A 20254-nucleotide genomic window follows, 5' to 3' on the forward strand; every position below is an offset into this window, starting at 1 on the left:
CACTAGTGCCATTGTAGAACGTAGTGACCAATCGGAAAAATTTGAACATGTTTAAAAAGATTGTGATGTTGTGACACATTGTGTGATCCACAAAACTGCATCTGTTAGTTTTATTTTACAGATGGCTTTAGTTTTATTTCATTGTTCATCATGAAATGATTTCTGCTTGAATGTTGATGTTGAGGAGCAGGACTCAATATTGGCGGTAATTAACCTTTTCAGACTCTATTTTGAATAATGAGCATATCAATGTGTTTGTCGAAGGGTCTTTCTTTTGCCACTACCAACATTATCAATGAATTTCTATCGAAACTTACATCTCAGAGCTTGGTATTCTACTTTCATACAGTTTCTAGTACTGCTCATCCCATGGGGAGTGTTGCTACATCAACCCATTTTAAGCCTAATCTAGATTCTCACCTCTGTATATAAGCCTACACTCAGGCTTCTTTTCAGTGGGCCTGGTCTTTCTTCTTCCACCTCTCCGTGTTTTGGCCTTTAATAGGGAATGTGTGGAATGTCTGGACAGGGCTTACAAACCAACAGTGATTAAAAAGCATCTGACAGAGCTCAGTCTCTGAATCGGGCCACATTAATGACTAAAAATAAAAATCATAAACCTTTGGATATGTCTCGCCCCATGTTTTCACTACATACAGTGTTTGTTCAGAGAAAATCAAAAATATCAGAAATACTTAAAAGTGATCCTGAGCCAAAGTGTTTCCGGAACCACCTCTTTTTTTCCTTTTAGACATGCACCAAACCTGAGGGACAAATTAATGCATTCTCATCTCCTACCAGATTCAAAAACTGCATGGTTAAAAAAACCCAACTGGAATGTTTAAATGTTTGAATTGTCATCATTGTAACCACGGTAGTCAGCAAAGACCTTTATGAACGTTCACAACAATAGGTAATTTAAACACTTGGACTTTATCAATTGTAATACTACTTTTGTTGTTTATCAACTGTTTTGTCCTTGTCCAGAAGGTTTTTTTCTATGTTGGTCGAACTAAGAGGCGTTTAAGAGATTACCTTGCAGAACATAAATATGCAATTACAGTCAATAATCAGGATTATCCAATGGCGAGGCATTTTAATACACATCATAATGCCAATGACTCCTCCGGATTGAGTCTGTTGAACATATCAAACCTCTACAAGAGGAGGAGATAGACAGTTGAAACTAAATCAATGAGGGCCTTTTGGATTCACAAGTTAAAAGCATGTGTCTATCCTGAACTAAATGAGAATTTTGATTTGTCCTGTTTTCTGTAACTATGCACTGAAGGGAGATGATTACTGAAGGGGGAGTCACCTTTTCTCTGGAGGCGGGTTAGTTCTCTGCAGTCCCACCTGCTTCCCACACTTGTGTCTGAGTGTTTTTTGTGCTGTGGGTGTACCTTTTGTTCCTTTTTAAATCAAGTTTGTTTGTCTATGCTTTTTTATGTAAGCCCTGAGGAAGACCGGTTGTATGGTCAAAACATGTTGGCATGGCCATTAAAATGAAGGCCTTTTAACACCTCCTTGTGTAGCTCATATTTTTGGAGTGCCTGGACTGCATTTGTTTTTGTGATCTGGTATCCCTTTTTCTAAGACACCCTCAAAGGTTTCTGCTTTATTGAGATAACCAGAGCAACCAGTCCTTTTTTTTCTCTGTTGCATACTAAAGTATATCTAAAAAACAGAAGAGTAGAGCCACTTAGGTGCCTGGCCTTGAGAACCAGGGATGGTATGTAAACGTTTGGGCGCCCCTATAATTTTCATGATTTTCCTTGATAAATCATTGGTTGTCTGGATCAGAAATTTCAGTTAAATATATCATATAGCAGATGAACACACTGATATTTGAGAGTGAAATGAAGTTTCTAGTATTTACAGAATGCGTGCAATAATTATTTAAACAAAATTAGGCAGGTGCATAAATTTGGGCACCCTTGTCATTTTATCGATTGAATACATTAGCACTAATTATTGGAACACAAAATTGATTTGGTAAGCTCATTGACTCTTGACCTCCTTACACAGGTGAATCCAATCATGAGAAAGGGTATTTAAGGTGGCCATTTGCAAATGTTTCCCCTCTTTGCATCTCTTTTAATGAGTGGCAACATGGGAGCCTCTAAACAACTCTCAAATGACCTGAAAACAAAGATTATTCAACATCATGGTTTAGAGGAAGGATGCAAAAGCTGTCTCAGAGATTTCAGCTGTCAGTTTCCCACTGTGAGGAACATAGTGAGGAAATGGAAGACCGCAGGCACAGTACTAGTTAAGGGCCTGAAGTGGCATGCCAATAAAAATCTCAAAAGCTGAAGCGAAGGATGGTGAGAACAGTCATAGTCAACCCACAGACCTGCTCCACAGACCTACAACATGATCTTGCTGTAGATAGTGTCTGTGCATCGTTCAACTATAGAGCGCACTTTGCACAAAGAGATGCTGTATGATGCTGTAATGCAGAGGAAGCCTTTCTGCATACACGCCACAAACAGTCACTTGAGGTATGCTAAAGCACATTTGGACAAGCCAGCTTCATTTTGGAATAAGGTGCTGTGGACTGATGAAACTAAAATTGAGTTATTTGGACATAACAAGGGCGGTATGCATGGCTGAAAAAGAACAACAGCATTCCAAGAAAAACGCCTGCTACCTACAGTAAAATTGGAGGTGGTTCCATCATGCTGTGTGGCTGTGTGGCCAGTGCAGGTACTGGAATCTGTTAAACTTGAGGGTCACATGGATTCCAGTCAATATCAGTAGATTCATGAGAATAATGTTCATGAATCAGTGACAAAGTTGAAGTTGCGCCAGGCTGGATCTTTCAACAAGACAATGACCCTAAACACTGCTCAAAATCTACTAATGCATTCCATGCAGAGGAACAAGTACAAACGTTCTGAATGGCCGTCTCAGTCCCCAGACCTGAATATTATTGAAAATCTGTGGTGTGATTTTAAGTGGTTCTGTCCATGCTGCAGAACCAACAAACCTGGAGATGTTTTGTAAAGAAGAATGGTCCAAAATACCTTTAACCAGAATCCAGACTCTCATTGGAATCTATAGAAAGCGTTTTAAAGGCTGTTATTTCTGCAAAGGAGGATCTACTAATATTGATGTATTTTTCTGTTGGGGTGCCCAAATTATGCAAGTGCCTAATTTTGTTTAAAGAAATATTGCACCTTTCTGGAAATCCTATGAACTTCATTTCACTTCTCAAATATCACTGTGTCTGCTATATGATATATTTAACTGAAATTGCTGATCCAAAACTCCAATGAATGGTGACAAAGGTTTGTAAAGTGGTCAAAAGTGAAAATTGCTATAATTTTGGTAAAAACTGATGCAGATTATTGGTTGAGTTAATAAGGTTTTTTAAAAGGAATAGTTTGCAACCATGTGTCATGCTTAGTTAATATGTTACAGGGTACATATGTCACATGTCGTAAAATTCAGTGGACACTGATCTTGTTTGACCTTTCCTTTGGAGGCCAAGCATTCATCACAGTCAAAAATATTCCATTTGTTATCCTATTAGTACAACCAATAATTTGAACCACTTTTTTTTTTTTTTTAGCCAAAATTAGAGAAACTTTAACTTTATACCCCTGTGCAAACTGAAATTGACCTTGTCACCATTCTTGCTGTTTTTGCCCCACAACTCCATAATATTCAGTCCACAGATAGTCTGGAATGATACCTTTTTGGAATCTTTGTGATCAGACAAATGTGGTATAGTTTTCAATATGATTGGAGCAGTTTTAATTTTTTACCCTTGTGTAATTCTTCAGTTGACCTCTACCTGGCTGCCTATTGAAAATTTAGGTGGCTAATGTGCTTTTGCAAAAGAGTAATGTCTAAGGAGTATTTGTGTCAAATTTGGTGCTTGTTTCACCATTTGAAACAAGCACCAAATTCTGTTATCTGCTTCACTAAACCTGGTGCATATACTATGACACACAACTTTAGACTGCTGTTATGAGTAATTGGGGCCCACTTGCTTCAATTTTGGAATCAGAATGTCAATCAGGGCCAGAAATCAGCAATGGCAGGCCGGCTTTACACTCAATTATATCGCACAGGAGGACCACATACGTAGCACAGGAAGAATATTAAAAACATATGTAACTGGCCCATAGGCAGCAATGAGCTTTAAAAATGAACACTAAAAGATTTTGGTTTGCATGGTTTCCCTGCAGATGCTGTTGCCTACAGAAGCAGGGAAAATGGATCTCTTCTCATCCAGCATGTTGTCAGTGTATTCACCGAGTTCGCCAAAACAGGATGACATTGACAACCTTTTCAGAAAAGTGAGTCTTGCAGGTTGAAGCTACATTTTCACAATTTTTCAAGGACATCCTGTTGTTCAAGTAATGACTGCTATGATCTAGAGGAGTAGCAGCAGGGATGAAAAATCACCAAACCCCTCCCGAGTTATAACAAGATGTATTTGGTGTCAAAATTTCCGGTAGAACCTCTACTTTTCAGATCTGAGGTTGTACTTTGAGAAAGTTTATTACCGCATGGTCAATTACACCTTTTTTGTGAAATCACGCAAAAGAATTGAGACCGTCATAGGCCCACAAAATATTTCGCCCTATTGATAAGAAATGTGTTAAATGCCCATCTAAACATGTTTCCACATCAGCAAGGGTCTGCAGACATATTTTTGACACATTCAGAGGTATCCAAGGTTCAGGGGGTGGTCTTAAGGCCCCCCAAAAATAAAAATTTTTAACCCTTTTTGGCTACGTATCTTTCAGGAAAGGACCCCTTACCACCCCAAATTTTGTTGGAAAAGGGTGCAGCCATCAATTTAATAAAGGTGGAGGTGACCTGTCTGGAAAACAGGCATTTGAGAGCTGTAGACAATAAAATGTCACTTTAACCCCTTTCACACTTAAAGATGACCACCACCTTATCCCTCTGGGGTCCAAGGGCATGTTTTGGACAGTTCACTCGCCTGGCATAAATGTTTATTATTGCTATTAACAGCTCTCCCTGCATCCCACAATCAAGTTTTATGTCTCTTTTTCAGGACAACCTGTTCTTTTCATAATATATACTTTTGTTGTGTTTTATAAGTGTAATAAAGGTTTACAAGCACAAATAACAAAGAAAAAAGTAAAGCTGAAAATAATTTTCCACACACATTATTCAAAACACACAGCAAACTATAATAAACAACTGTTTTGACACTTTATAAAGGTAATTTGAGGTCTTGTGTGAAAGAATGTACAACAAAAAGTTCAAACATAAAACATGCACATTTTGAACAATATATACAAAATGGTCCTATTGCCGTTATGCTCCAAACCTAACTCACTTGTACTGCCAAGACACAAGCTGCATTGATGGGGCTAAATGCCCCTGCCTCCAGGTTGGCCTTCCATGCATTGATGCATGCAAATGCAGTGACTACTCGAATAATCTCCACATTGAGACAGGATAGTGCAGATGGTGATGGCAATGACCACTAAATACATGTATTGTCAAGATTGACGTGATGTAAAATTATCAGGTGCAAAATACAGTCAATTGAAGTAGCATTATGCCAGACGACTGAGCAGCCATGCTGAACTTCTTTTGGCAATGATCTTGTAAGCCACTATCTCATGGCCAGTAAACTACAATAAGGGCATACATGTATATGTAAAATATTACATTCCTTGTTGAAATTTTGCACTTAAATAAATACAAATGGTTGGAAAAGAACTTTTATTTTTTTGATAAGATTCCAAACCTAAGAGATTCTTGAAAGGCCTAATGGCCTAGAGGCTGAGGCACGACAACTTAATGATTGCTGGATGACCCTAATCACAGTCCTGGACGCCAAAATGGCATCCACTCCTACACCCAGAGGATATCTTTACAATCAATCAACCAATCAGTTAGTTATTCATTACAAGCCATTTGGACAAAGAAAAGGATCGAGGAAAGATCGTCATATGAAAAACCATCATCCGGACAAGAATTCAAATTCTGGATGGTGCTTTAGTTCCAATGTGAAGGGTTAAAACTGGCTGAATTTGTTATCTGTGGCACACAAATCAATTTTTGCTTGCAAGGGACCCCTCTGGCTTCATATGATTATGGAATACCCTTTATTCATGCTAAATTAAGTCTCAAACACCCCAAAATGAAGAAAAGGGGTTAAAAAAATTATTTGGGGGGCCTGAAGACCACCCCCTGAACCTTGGATACCCCTGAATGTGTCAAAATGATGTCTGCAGACCCTTGCTGATGTGGGCATTTAACACATTTTTATATCAATAGGGCGAAATATTTTGTGGGCCCATGACGGTCTCAATTCTTTGCGTGAGTCGGCAAAAAAAGGGGTTAATTGACCATGTGGTAATAAACTTTCTCAAAGTACAACCTCAGATCTGAAAAGTAGAGGTTCTACCGGAAATTTTGATACCAAATACATCTTGTTATAACTCCGGGAGGGGTATCTTGAAAATGGAGCCCTTTTGGCTGTCTGCTACTCCGCTACTAGTAGCTAACAGTAATAACTGTGCAATAAAATAAACCATAATCAGTAACTTTTAAAAGCATTAAAGCTTGTGAACACGCTTTGCTTTAACCACAGGTGATGCAACGCTTTGATGATCCTGCTCCTAGTGTATTTCAGATGCCAACCAAAGACAGAACCACTCTGCTGAGACGCTTCTACCTGTTCCCTGACATCTGAGACCTCGTTCCCTGTTCTTGGTGCTTTATTTCCACATTCCAGGCTATGATGGATCATAATTAATAAATGAGGTGGAGGCATCATGCCTCCACCTCATTTATTAATTATGATCCATCCGGCGCCAGCCTCAACTTAAAGTATAGGGCACTGAGCGTTTGAAGATTTAAGGGATAAAAGAAGAATAATAACAGATTTATAGAGTGCGTTAATTATTGCTAAGATACCAAAGTTGCTTAGAAATGGCATTATTATTCATTCACACGGATGTTCACACATTGGTGGTGGTAAGCTACTAGTGTAGCCACATCTGCTCTAGGACAGACTGCCGCCAAAGGAAAAACACCTCCGTGTTGATAACCATTTGTAAAATCCACGCGGCTTTGGTGGCTTTCAGTTGAGTATCTGAGAAATGGTTAACAGCAGGCATGTTCCAACTTGTCCGGAAGGCTCCAACGGAGGTGTTTTTTCCTGTGGCGGGCGCGCCGCGTCGGCTCACCCGTCCGCACGTCTTTCATTAAAAAAATCTCCTTTAACAGTGGAATGTCCGGATAAACTGCTGATTCCGACCTCTTCTGAAAGTTCTCTGTTCTCTCACGACGTCCTGGGTCAACAGAGGCTTAAATTTGGAAGTTTTCAGCTTGAAACAGGATGACGACGTCGCCTCGGAGCGCTGCGCGACGTCCCGCTCCATGGGAAGTCCTTACAGCGATAGAAACAATCCAAAATCTCTCAACAGCCGTTAAAATTTTCACCGAAAACGAGCTGAATTTCTCGAATGGTGTACACTCGGATGTGCCTCACAGTTTCTGAAAAAATTTTGATCAAGCACAGCGCCAGTCTCTCAGGAAGAAGTCAGACAATGAAAATCCGACGAGGGGGGTGGACCACTCCTTCCACAAGGCGTGCTCACAGGCGAATGACATCACCGACAGGCGTGAAAAAACTCTCCCATGCCCACGAGGGTTCAAGCTTGTCTGATGCAATCACACGTGATTCAAATCCATATGGTTTTTTAAAAAAATAATAAGGTCGGATACTTTTCTAATAGACCTCGTATGCCGGATTATAGCAAGGTGCTAATTTCCATCCGTAGTCCCAATAATATAAAAACAGACTAAGACCACACAATACCAAAGTAAATTAGTCATGACAGAAAAACAATTAAAACAAAATACACATACAAATATTACAATTCAAAGTAACAATAATTGATAGATAATAAGTAGCCAACAGGTGGAGGAACCAAGTGGGCGAACAACCCATTCACACAAACACACTCACACAATGATGTCAGGGTGCTGCCATGCAAGGCACTCACTACACACCAGGAGCAACCAGTTCATTATGTATGCAGCAACATCTTCTATAACAGAAACATGTTATATATGCAGCAATATCTTCTATAAACAGCAACACATTATATATGCAGCAGCATTTTACATATACAGCAACACATCATATATGCAGCAAAATCTTATATAACAGCAACACGTTATTGTCAGGGTTTGAGTTTGTTTGGTTTTTTTCTGTTTTATTTTGTTTTTTGTTCTGTTTGTTATTTTTGCATTTCTTTGGTTTTGGTTTGTTTTTCTCTTGCTGGGTTTTTCTGTTTTGGTCTGTTTGTCTCTGTTTCTCTTGTCTCTCTCTTGGTTCTTGGTGATGGGTGTTTTTCTCTCTTCCTGACCATGCCCACTGATCTCTATATATTACTGGATCGCTCATTGGCCAATATTTTTGAAGCAAATCGGCCACTCCGATGTTCCACTCCTGAACGCTCTTTTCTATGATCTTTAATGAGGTGCACGCAACTTTATTCTTTGTAATTTTGTTAAAAAATACCTTCATGTGCAGCTATAAATTACGCAAATCGCCAGAGCAAAGGCTGCGGACGAACATTTCACCTGAGTCTGATTGAAATGGGAAGTAATGAACAATAATTTGAAGAATTCTATCCCTTATTCCAGCATATAGGCAAAGGTAATAAGTGGCTTGTTAACACAACATGTGTAGCCACATGTATTTTGTGTTGAACGAACTATTTTAAGACATTTATTAGGTGTACTTGTGCATAGTTTTGGAGCTTTAGGTGTTGTTGCTACAAGCTTTATTACTTATATTAGACTGAAGCTCATAGAACTGTCTGTAATAAATGTTGTCATTGCAGGGAAACTAACTCTCCTGTAGCTAGTTGAATGGTGTTTTATTATTTTAGTGAAACTATTTAAAAAAAAAACAATATTTCTGTGTTATCCATCATGACTTTTGTTATCTACCTACTTTTGCACATGATATGGTACCAACACACACACACACACACCACATATATATATATAATATATATACTAAAGCTTGCTGATGATTCCACAACACTTGTATAAACTTTGATTAAAGAATGATCATTTTTAGAATAGAGTATTTGTCCCAGTGAGATATGAGAGAGTGAGAATAGAAGGGAAGAAAGTGTCAAAGTAATAAAATAAAGAAAATAAATCAAATCGCTAATCATGGCAGGCATAGATTAGAAGGAATCAATCTTACATTATCCGAAGAACAAAATATATAAATGAGAGAATCAGCTCAGTTATTACTTGAAATTGTTGACGTTCTAAGCTGTCTATGTGTGGTCTGCATAAGTTGGGAGTGGCAAGATGGTCACCAGTTTGCTTCAGCGGATTGTACTGAGTGTGTGGGCCACTGAGCTATCCAGTAATATATAGAGATCAGTGAAATATATCGTGTCGATTGTATGTGATACACCATGGCTCAAAATTGCTTCAGTGTATGAAGGTCTCGAGATGAAGGTACTTTAAATAGACTAACATGATTTGTTAATGATAAACTATTGTAGCCTTTAATGGTACATACATATGGGTTTATTAAAGGTATTCATAAAAATATCATTGCTAAGTAGAGTATCAGGAACAGAAACTTCTGTATTCTCGAGATTGATAGATTTATTGAATGATCAATGTAATTTACAACAAGAGTAAATAATATGCCTATGTTGCCAACATTAATGAGCGAAGCTTCTCACCATCTCATTTAGTTCTTTCAGACTTTTTTAGTAAAATGGTTCTGGGAGCATTACCATGGCTAAAACCCTTCAGCTTCTGGGTTGTGAAGCTCCCCAGACTGACCCTCCAGGACCCTCTTGACCTTCTGCCATGTAAAACATTTTTCTTTATTTGCCTCTCACATTTCTGGAAGCTCCTCACAATCTCACCATGTCATTTCATTGACCTCACTTTATGTTTCATATAATTTTATTTATCAGCATTTAAATAGGGGATTCATAATATGACATTGCCAGTATGCTCAAAATTCGCATTGTCTAGAAATAAATTAAAAAGTTATCCTGAAGGGTAAATATTCAAAAGAAAAGACGAACTTGAAGTACTTATGGCAGCGACGGTAGAGACCCATTACAGTCTATAACAGTGATGTCATACGTCACACGGGGGCTTCCCCAGAGTTGTATGAGGGATTATGGGAAGGGCACAGTGACAGCCAGTCAGAGTAGAGAGACACCATATCATCACTGGCTGATCTCTCTCTGGCTGCTAATCCAACATGGTGGAAAAAACTCCAAAACCGCTGTGTAACTCTAATATGTTTCTTATATATTGGTGGACATTCAACACTTAATGGACACTGTGGACATAATTCCCCTTACCAAGTGTTGGCACCTGTGGTTAGAGTGTTTCCTGTTTTCATGTGTGAAGCGCATATCAAAGTGTCTTGTCCCCTTTGATGTTTTCCCATTAGGACCCTTGCATGGGCAAGGTTGGGTAGGATTACTTTGAAATGTAATCGAAAAGTAATCAGATTACAAGTAATCCAAATGTATGTACATACGAGTACATACATGTAATCCACATGTATTCTTTCAAAGTAATCCTACCCAACCTTTTGCATGGGTAATGGGCGATGTTTATTCCTGTTATGTATGTGACAAAACGCTGATGTGTGAAGCACATACCAAAGTGTCTTGGCCCGTTGATGTTTTCCCCTCAGGACCCCTGTGTGGGTAATGGGCGACACCGAGCTGTTCTATAAGTCTGTGTGTTGTGTGAACCAAGAGAGAAATAAGCAACCCACCGTTGCGTTGTCAAAATTGAAAATTGTTGCTCCTTCTTTCATCCATCGCAATTTCCACAATAGTATGTATAAGCTAGTTAAAAGTAAACACTTCTGAAACCAAAAAACACTGGTTTTGTAACCTAATAACACCTCTGAAGTGTTTTACGAGACATCTCACAGACGTCAGCGTGCATGCTATGTGCGTACGCTTCACCCAAGGTCAAAGGTAACTTCCGGTCTTTTCAAAAGCTTACAGATGTGCACATGCACTTAACTCCTTCAGACAGAAAGAGAATAAAACATTCACTATAGAATTCCTCCAGATAAACATGTTCTCTTCATTAAAATGACTATAATTTTACGAGATGTTTCTAAAATAAACCCACATCATAATGACTGGATTTCAGTAATTTGTCTATTTAGTGAAATTTGGGTGGCCCTATGTTAATTTAGATCCCCTGCCCCCACTCTTCAATGCAAGAAGGCACTTGTTCTGGAGGTAGGCCCATAAATACAGCTAAAAATTCTTCATTTAACTGTGAATGATGCAATTAGTCATTCAGACGCTTTTACAATTAATCACTTTTTGCTATCTTCTATACTATTTGAAGAGGCATTCTACTTGGTGTATGTAAAATAAAGTAGAAAATCTGACAAAAAAAAAACTGAATATGTTTTGTAACTGTAATTTTAAATAACTATTTGCTAATAAAGTAGGCATTGTAATTGACAACATAGACAGAGTTTAATCACATCGAATATGTGCAGTAAGAGAACACTGCAAGTTTTTAACCAAGGTGTATGTAAACCAATCTGCGCCATACTGCAACAGAAGGTGGCAGTAATGCACCATGTAACATTTGTGTAATCTTGCTCTTTGTTTTCAAATAAAAGTTTCAGTTGGCCTTTTGCTTTATTGACTATTCCTTACGTTTTTTGGACCCTGTCAGTGTCGGAGCAGATGCATGTTGAAAATAATAAAGAGGAACATAAATAAATAACAAAAAGAAAATATCAAGCTCAGACCCCTGTGTTTTTCACACGGACCGAGCATCAGTGAGGTCCATACTGTCAACACCTCGGTCTGATATTTCCCCGTACAGACTTCACACTCGGTTAATAACCCTTTATTATTACAGTGCATCTGGAAAGTATTCACAGCACTTCACGTTTTCTGCATTTTGTTATGTTGCAGCTTTATTTCACAAATGAGTAAATTCATTTTCCCCTCAAAATTCTACTCACAACACCCCATAATGACAACATGAAAAAAGTTTTTTTTAATTTTTGCAAATTTATTAAAATAAAAAACTAAGAAATCACATGTACGTATTTAAGTATTCACACCCTTTGCTCAGTACTTTGTTGATGCACCTTTGGCAGCAATTACATTTAATGCAGTACTTTTTTCATTAATTACTGCTTCAGGTCTTCTTGAATATGATGGCACAAGCTTGGTGCATTCATCTTCGGTAGTTCTGCCTATTCCTCTTTGCAGCACCTCTCAAGCTCCATCAGGTTGGATGGGGAGCTTCTCTGTACAGCCATTTTCAGATCTTTCCAGAGATGTTCAATCGGATTCAGGTCTGGGCTCTGGCTGGGCCACTCAAGGACATTCACAGAGTTGTCCTGAAGCCACTCCTTTGATATCTTGGCTGTGTGCTTTGGGTCACTGTGCTGCTGAAAGATGAACCGTACATTGCTGCATTCATCTTTCCCTCAATCCTGACTCCCAGTCCCCCAGTTCCTGCCGCTGAAAAACATGCCCACAGCATGATGCTGCCACCACCATGCTTCACTGTAGGGATGGTGCCCGGTTTCTGCCAAACATGACGCCTGGCATTCACACCAAAGAGCTCAGTCTTTGTCTCATCAGACCAGAGAATTTTGTTTCTCATGGTCTGAGAGTCCTTCAGGTGCCTTTTGGCAAACTCCAGGTGGGCTGCCATGTGCCTTTTACTAAGGAGTGGCTTCTGTCTGGCCACTCTACCATACAGGCCTGATTGGTGAATTGGGATATTGTGTGCAGAATGTTGAGAAAAATAATTAATTTAATCCATTTTGGATTAAGGCTGTGACATAACAAAATGCGGAAAAAGTGAAGCCCTGTGAATACTTTTGGATCCCTTCACACATAACACGATTGAAGCCGACTAGCGCACGAATGAGGAATTGCATGCCATTCATGAAAAATCGGCCTCTTATACTTGTCGCTACAACCATTCCACACACAAGCGGCCAAAAAACAGCGAATGCCTTGCACGTGCTCATTTGATCCCCCTCTCGGCAGGTGTCGGCCAAATTCCAGGTGTCGCACACGAACATCTAACACCGCTCGCTGCACACTTAGAAAAGGTGGAGCGGTTCGCGCACCTGTTACAATACTAGACAGCAGGCGATCACATTCAACCTGTCTCTGAAAACTGTCAAAGTGCAATATGAATGTGGCGTCAACCTCGCGACACACATGGGTGTAACTGCTGAACCCCCCCCCCCCCACACACACACACAAATGGCATGTGGAGTGTTTCGTCATTGTTAGAGTGCCTTTATTAGAGAGAGTGGCGACATGATGAGTCTAAAAAAATTGGTCACGTGACTCATGGTGCCATTTTGGGTTCAAAGTAACGTTTGCTGTTAATGTGTCTGCATGTAAATCCAGCTATTATACTCAACAAAAATTAAACGCAACACTTTTGGTTTTGCTCCCATTTTGTATGAGATGAACTCAAAGATCTAAAACTTTTTCCACATACACAATATCACCATTTCCCTCAAATATTGTTCACAAACCAGTCTAAATCTGTGATAGTGAGCACTTCTCCTTTGCTGAGATAATCCATCCCACCTCACAGGTGTGCCATATCAAGATGCTGATTAGACACCATGATTAGTGCACAGGTGTGCCTTAGACTGCCCACAATAAAGGCCACTCTGAAAGGTGCAGTTTTGTTTTATTGGGGGGGGGATAGCAGTCAGTATCTGGTGTGACCACCATTTGCCTCATGCAGTGCAACACATCTCCTTCCCATAGAGTTGATCAGGTTGTCAGTTGTGGCCTGTGGAATGTTGGTCCACTCCTCTTCAATGGCTGTGCGAAGTTGCTGGATATTGGCAGGAACTGGTACACGCTGTCGTATACGCCGGTCCAGAGCATCCCAAACATGCTCAATGGGTGACATGTCTGGTGAGTATGTCGGCCATGCAAGAACTGGGACATTTTCAGCTTCCAAGAATTGTGTACAGATCCTTGCAACATCGGGCCGTGCATTATCCTGCTGCAACATGAGGTGATGTTCTTGGATGTATGGCACAACAATGGGCCTCAGGATCTCGTCATGGTATCTCTGTGCATTCAAAATGCCATCAATAAAATGCACCTGTGTTCTTCATCCATAACAGACGCCTGCCCATACCATAACCCCACCGCCACCATGGGCCACTCGATCCACAACATTGACATCAGAAAACCGCTCACCCCACGACCCACACACGCTGTCTGCCATCTGCCCTGAACAGTATGAACTGGGATTCATCCGTGAAGAGAACACCTCTCCAACGTGCCAAACGCCAGCGAATGTGAGCATTTGCCCACTCAAGTCGGTTACGACGACGAACTGGAGTCAGGTCGAGACCCCGATGAGGACGACGAGCATGCAGATGAGCTTCCCTGAGACGGTTTCTGACAGTTTGTGCAGAAATTCTTTGGTTATGCAAACCGATTGTTTCAGCAGCTGTGTGATAAAACTGCACCTTTCAGAGTGGCCTTTTATTGTGGGCAGTCTAAGGCACACCTGTGCACTAATCATGGTCATTAATCAGCATCTTGATATGGCACACCTGTGAGGTGGGATGGATTATCTCCGCAAAGGAGAAGTGCTCACTATCACAGATTTAGACTGGTTTGTGAACAATATTTGAGGGAAATGGTGATATTGTGTATGTGGAAAAAGTTTTAGATCTTTGAGTTCATCTCATACAAAATGGGAGCAAAACCAAAAGTGTTGCGTTTATATTTTTGTTGAGTGTATATATATATATATTATTATTATTATTATTTTTTTTTTTTTTTTTTTATTTACTGAAAATGACGGGTTGCTGTGCATTTGGAAGCACAAATAGACACAGCAAGGGCTTCAAGATGTACAGATTCCCTTCAGATCTGAACAGAAGAAAAATTTGGGAAAATAAAGTCAGCTGTGTGGGATGGAAGCCGACATCATCATCAAAGCTTTGATAGGTAAATTTATTGTTCAGTCCCCTGTACCATAGCACTCACCTAAACCGTCATCATATAAACCAGATATTTGTACTTACCGGACAAAAAAAAGTTACTGGGAAAGATGATGACTGGAAGTGCAGTTTTAAGCAGAAATGAGGTGATAATCAGTGAATTCCTGGTGACGCACAGAAATGATGCTGCTGAGCTCCGAAATGACACATGCGCAGTGAAGGCAGGGCGGACCAATTTTTAGGGGGACCGTTTGGTTGGCAACACCAGATTCATAATTGAAGCCTGCTGAAAACTGTTATCCATGTAAAACACCCTTGTTTTGGAAGATGACGTCTGGAAATGCTTCAGTTTCTTGTCATGGAAATTGCTTGTGAATAAGGTCCCTGTGTGGTTGTTTGCTTGGAGTCTGTTTCTGAACCTGAGCTGGAGGAAGCTGCCGCTTTGTTCCACTAACAACCAAACCAAGTGTACTAGCCATTTAGTCACACCCTGATTATATTTTAAAAGCTGATAATCTTTTCTGCAGTTCTTTTACTAGTGTCACAATGGTCCCAATTTTCTCCACAGGCATGCTTCGTCTCTTCAGCATTCTGCTCACGACAAAGACAAATCCCATTAATGATCCACCGAGGCAAAGAAAACTTATGTTAAATTACCACGTTAGCAACAACAACATGTCATCCATTATGAGCGGCTGAGGTTAGAAAAGTAGGGCTATGACATTGTTTCAGAAAGTTCTGTCTAGGCTGTCCACATGAAGACACAAAGGCAGTGTTTTCAGATTTATCCACTCTGGGACCCATTTTCAAAAAGTAGTGGTTTTGAGCTCTGTAAATGCTGGTTCCATATGGACAAAACTCCAGTGCAAAACTTTGGTAGATACGTCTCAACCAGTCGCCATGTGGACAAAGCCTGGGTTAGCACATTTAGAGCAGCGGCAGTGGGGGGTCATTCTCCACAAATAAGTAACTAATGGTGTACATTTCTGCAGTTAGACAAAGAAATGCTTTAAATGGATTACTTTAAAAATTTTGACTTAGACAGACTTTGTCATTCAGTGACAAAAAAAGTATACAGAATGAAATTTCATTGCAATGGGCTCAGGACAGGATTAAAATATCTGAAATATATTATGATATCCAATAATGAATGTTTACACAAATAATTATACAAATACTGAATGTTTATAAGTGGTAAGAATATTTCAAGTATATTTCATGAGGTGCCGCCTTGTTGAATAGAACATCTATATTATCATAGCCAAGTGGCCTGTGTGTGTGTGTGAGTGAGTGTGTCACATAAAAACCAGGGAGAGCTGACATTTGCCGTTTCAAGGATGAATGCTGCGAAAACAGAAAGTGGATAAGTCAAATATTTTTGGAGTATTTAGCAATTTTGGCTAACCATTAAACAATGGATGCTGTGCTGCAATGCACCAGGGGAGTTCGGGGGTTTTGAGGTTTTAAATGTTATTGCGGTTCAGGGTTCTAGCCACGGTGGACGGCGCCGGGCGGCCCCATCTAGTACTGCAAATTTCTCTCGGGTTCAGATTGGCTGTGCCACCCAGCACAGAATTTCTGAAAAATGAACTGAAATATTGCTGAAAATGTACCAATTCGATCGTATTTCAATCTTATGGAGTCATAGTTGTGCAATTTTAAACCAATAATTATAGTAATAAGAAATATGTTTCTCATTTTCTTCAGATCAAATAACAAGCAGCAGAGATCAGAGAGTCAGCGTGTTCTGTGGCTACAGCGATGTGAAGGGCAGCAGCTGAAAACAGCGTTTCTGCTCTGCTCTGAACTGAAGAAAAAAAAAGACCCACCATGAAAATAATACATTAATAATCCAGAGGTCCTTCTGTCTCTGTTATGTGATGATACATTCAAAAATTTGCCGTTTATTTTACAATTGAAAGGCTTTGTGTTTCTGAAAATCTCAGAGTTTGAAAAACAGCAGACAGTGTGATCAGTGAGGCGGAGGGGTGAGAGAGAGAGAGAGCGAGAGAGAGAGGGGCACATCAGTGAAAGAGGAAAGTGGAAAACTGATTCAGAAAATTTTTCATTTAAAAGAGCAGGTTTGACAAATCAGTCCAGGATCAGCTCTTGTTCAAACAAGGCAATTGGATTTTTTTTATTTAGTTTTTTTTTTTCTTAAAAAAGGTACATACATTTCAAATCTGAAAAATGACACAAGGGACTGAAAATATCAGTTATTTTTAAAATAAATATTGTTTCCTTTTTGAATACAGTTAATGTACTGTACATTAGTAGCGTAACATGTTATTATTAAATATTACAACCATTCACAGAAGGTGTAAATATAGTCTTACCTGTCCATTTCAGTGAGATCATCTTTAAACTTATCCACCAAAACGACATCTGAAAATAATTTAATTCCTTCTGTCTTGACTGAACAAAAGTCCATTTGTCACACGGGAGTTTGGTGCCAGGCTACAGCGGCGGCTGTAATCAGTTATTGCGGCTGATGGATCGAGTCTTTGCTCTTAACGAGCCGCTTTGCCCTGCAAGTTAAAAGACTCCCACAGTTTCTCATAACGTCTCACACAACAAAATTATGCCATGATCCACAAAGCAATAAAACACTTCTGTGAGGCTTGTAATCTGATGTTGCTGTGCGTTCAGCTTCTTAGACTGCACAATGAGCACGCCCCTGAATAGGTAGTTTTATGTGGCGTTTGTCATGGCCAGACTACTGTCACACCTTTGACAATTCAGAAAACCCCTTAGCAAAAACAACACAGATAAAAAGTCAAAATAGCCTTTATTTTCAGCTGATGCAGTTAGCGAAGCAAAAACACACAGAGACAACAGTCCGTTCACAAAAGCAATCCATATGGGAACAGGCTGATTGCTTGGTCATGAACTAAAGCAATAGGTCATTACACAGGAAGGCAAACCAGAGGGCAACAGTGTTAATAAGAGCAGCAGCAAATACAGAGTCCAGAGAAACAGGCTGATGGTCAAACACTGTTATACCAAGCAGACAAATCAGAAAGCGGCAAGCCTTAAAAAACACAAGGGGGCAGTGTGGGTCGATAACTGGAGGGCACATGACAGAGCAAACATGAATGTGAGACAATCTGTCACTGGAATGATGGGCTGTGGATGGTTAAATAGTATGTGACTGAATCAGAGGAGCAAGTGAGAATTGCACATGAAATTGGAAGCCCTTGAACAGGATGTAAAGCCACTGAAATATACACAGAGCAGATGTCAAAGTAAAAGCATGAGGAATAGCTACCATTGTTGGGAATTTCACTAGAGAGAACAAGGAGCAAATATCACAGAAGAGAAACACAAGAGAGCGATAAACCTATACTAGAAATACACAGTGCATCCGGAAAGTATTCACAGCGCTTCACTTCTTCCACATTTAGTTATGTTACAGCCTTATTCTAAAATGGAGTAAATCATTTTTTTCCGCTCAAAATTCTACTCATAACACTCCATAATGACAACATGAAAAAGTTTTTTTTTTTGGTTTAAATTTTTGCAAATTTAATAATAATAAAAACAAGGAAATTACATGTACATAGGTATTCACACCTACAACCCCTGGCAAAAATTATGGAATCACCGGCCTCGGAGGATGTTCATTCAGTTGTTTAATTTTGTAGAAAAAAGAAGATCACAGACATGACACAAAACTAAAGTCATTTCAAATGGCAACTTTCTGGCTTTAAGAAACACTATAAGAATCAAGAAAAAAAATTGTGGCAGTCAGTAACGGTTACTTTTTTAGACCAAGCAGAGGGAAAAAAATATGGAATCAATCAATTCTGAGGAAAAAATTATGGAATCATGAAAAACAAAAGAACGCTCCAACACATCACTAGTATTTGTTGCACCAAAGATTTTCAATTGGATTAACATCCGGACTATTTGCAGGCCATGACATTGACCCTATGTGTCTTTTTGCAAGGAATGTTTTCACAGTTTTTGCTCTATGGCAAGATGCATTATCATCTTGAAAAATGATTTCATCATCCCCAAACATCCTTTCAATTGATGGGATAAGAAAAGTGTCCAAAATATCAACATAAACTTGTGCATTTATTGATGATGTAATGACAGCCATCTCCCCAGTGCCTTTATCTGACATGTAGCCCCATATCATCAATGACTGTGGAAATTTACATGTTCTCTTCAGGCAGTCATCTTTATAAATCTCATTGGAACGGCACCAAACAAAAGTTCCAGCATCATCACCTTGTCCAATGCAGATTCGAGATTCATCACTGAATATGACTTTCATCCAGTCATCCACAGTCCACGATTGCTTTTCCTTAGCCCATTGTAACCTTGTTTTTTCTGTTTAGGTGTTAATGATGACTTTCGTTTAGCTTTTCTGTACGTAAATACCATTTCCTTTAGGCGGTTTCTTACAGTTCGGTCACAGACGTTGACTCCAGTTTCCTCCCATTCGTTCCTCATTTGTTTTGTTGTGCGTTTTCTGTCTTGACGCTTTGATGTCTTCCTTGGTCTACCATTATGTTTGCCTTTAACAACCTTCCCATGTTGTTTGTATTTGGTCCAGAGTTTAGACACAGCTGACTGTGAACAACCAACATCTTTTGCAACACTGCGTGATGGTTTACCCTCTTTTAAGAGTTTGATAATCCTCTCCTTTGTTTCAGTTGACATCTCTCGTGTTGGAGCCATGATTCATGTCAGTCCACTTGGTGCAACAGCTCTTCAAGGTGTGATCATTCCTTTTTAGATGCAGACTAACGAACAGATCTGATCTGATGCAGGTGTTAGTTTTGGGGATGAAAATTTACAGGGTGATTCCATAATTTATTCCTCGGAATTGAGTGAGTCCATATTTTTTCCCTCTGCTTGGTCTAAAAAGTAACCGTTACTGACTGCCACAATTTTTTTTCTTGTTTTCTTATGTTTCTTAAAGCCAGAAAGTTGCCATTGAAATGACTAGTTTTGTGTCATGTCTGTGATCTGCTTTTTTTTTCTACAAAATTAAACAACTGAATGAACATCCTCCGAAGCCAGTGATTCCATAATTTTTGCCAGGGGTTGTATTGCTCAATACTTTGTTGATGTACCTTTGGCAGCAATTACACACTCAATTACAATTGCATTCAGGCTGTAATTGCCTTTTACTAAGGAGGTTGATTTACATTGGCTCTCGGACACTGGCCGAGAGCCAGACTTCTTGGTCAGGCTGGTACTGGGTGGCCGGGGTTTGGTTCCAGTCTGCATGAC

General features: G+C 39.6%; 1 protein-coding gene across 1 annotated transcript in view; it reads left to right on the plus strand.

The window, feature by feature from the left end:
* Positions 1-6801, plus strand: part of LOC117508527 (caspase-1-like) — a 46089-nt gene extending 39288 nt beyond the window's left edge. Inside the window, 3 exon segments of the mRNA XM_034168307.1 lie at positions 4200-4276; positions 4278-4310; positions 6593-6801. Coding sequence (XP_034024198.1) covers positions 4200-4276; positions 4278-4310; positions 6593-6694 — 212 coding nt within the window. The 3' untranslated portion in view covers positions 6695-6801.
* Positions 6802-20254: the final 13453 nt, after the last annotated feature.

This window comes from Thalassophryne amazonica, chromosome 4 (genome assembly GCF_902500255.1).
Source record: "Thalassophryne amazonica chromosome 4, fThaAma1.1, whole genome shotgun sequence".
NCBI classification, from domain to species: domain Eukaryota; kingdom Metazoa; phylum Chordata; class Actinopteri; order Batrachoidiformes; family Batrachoididae; genus Thalassophryne; species Thalassophryne amazonica.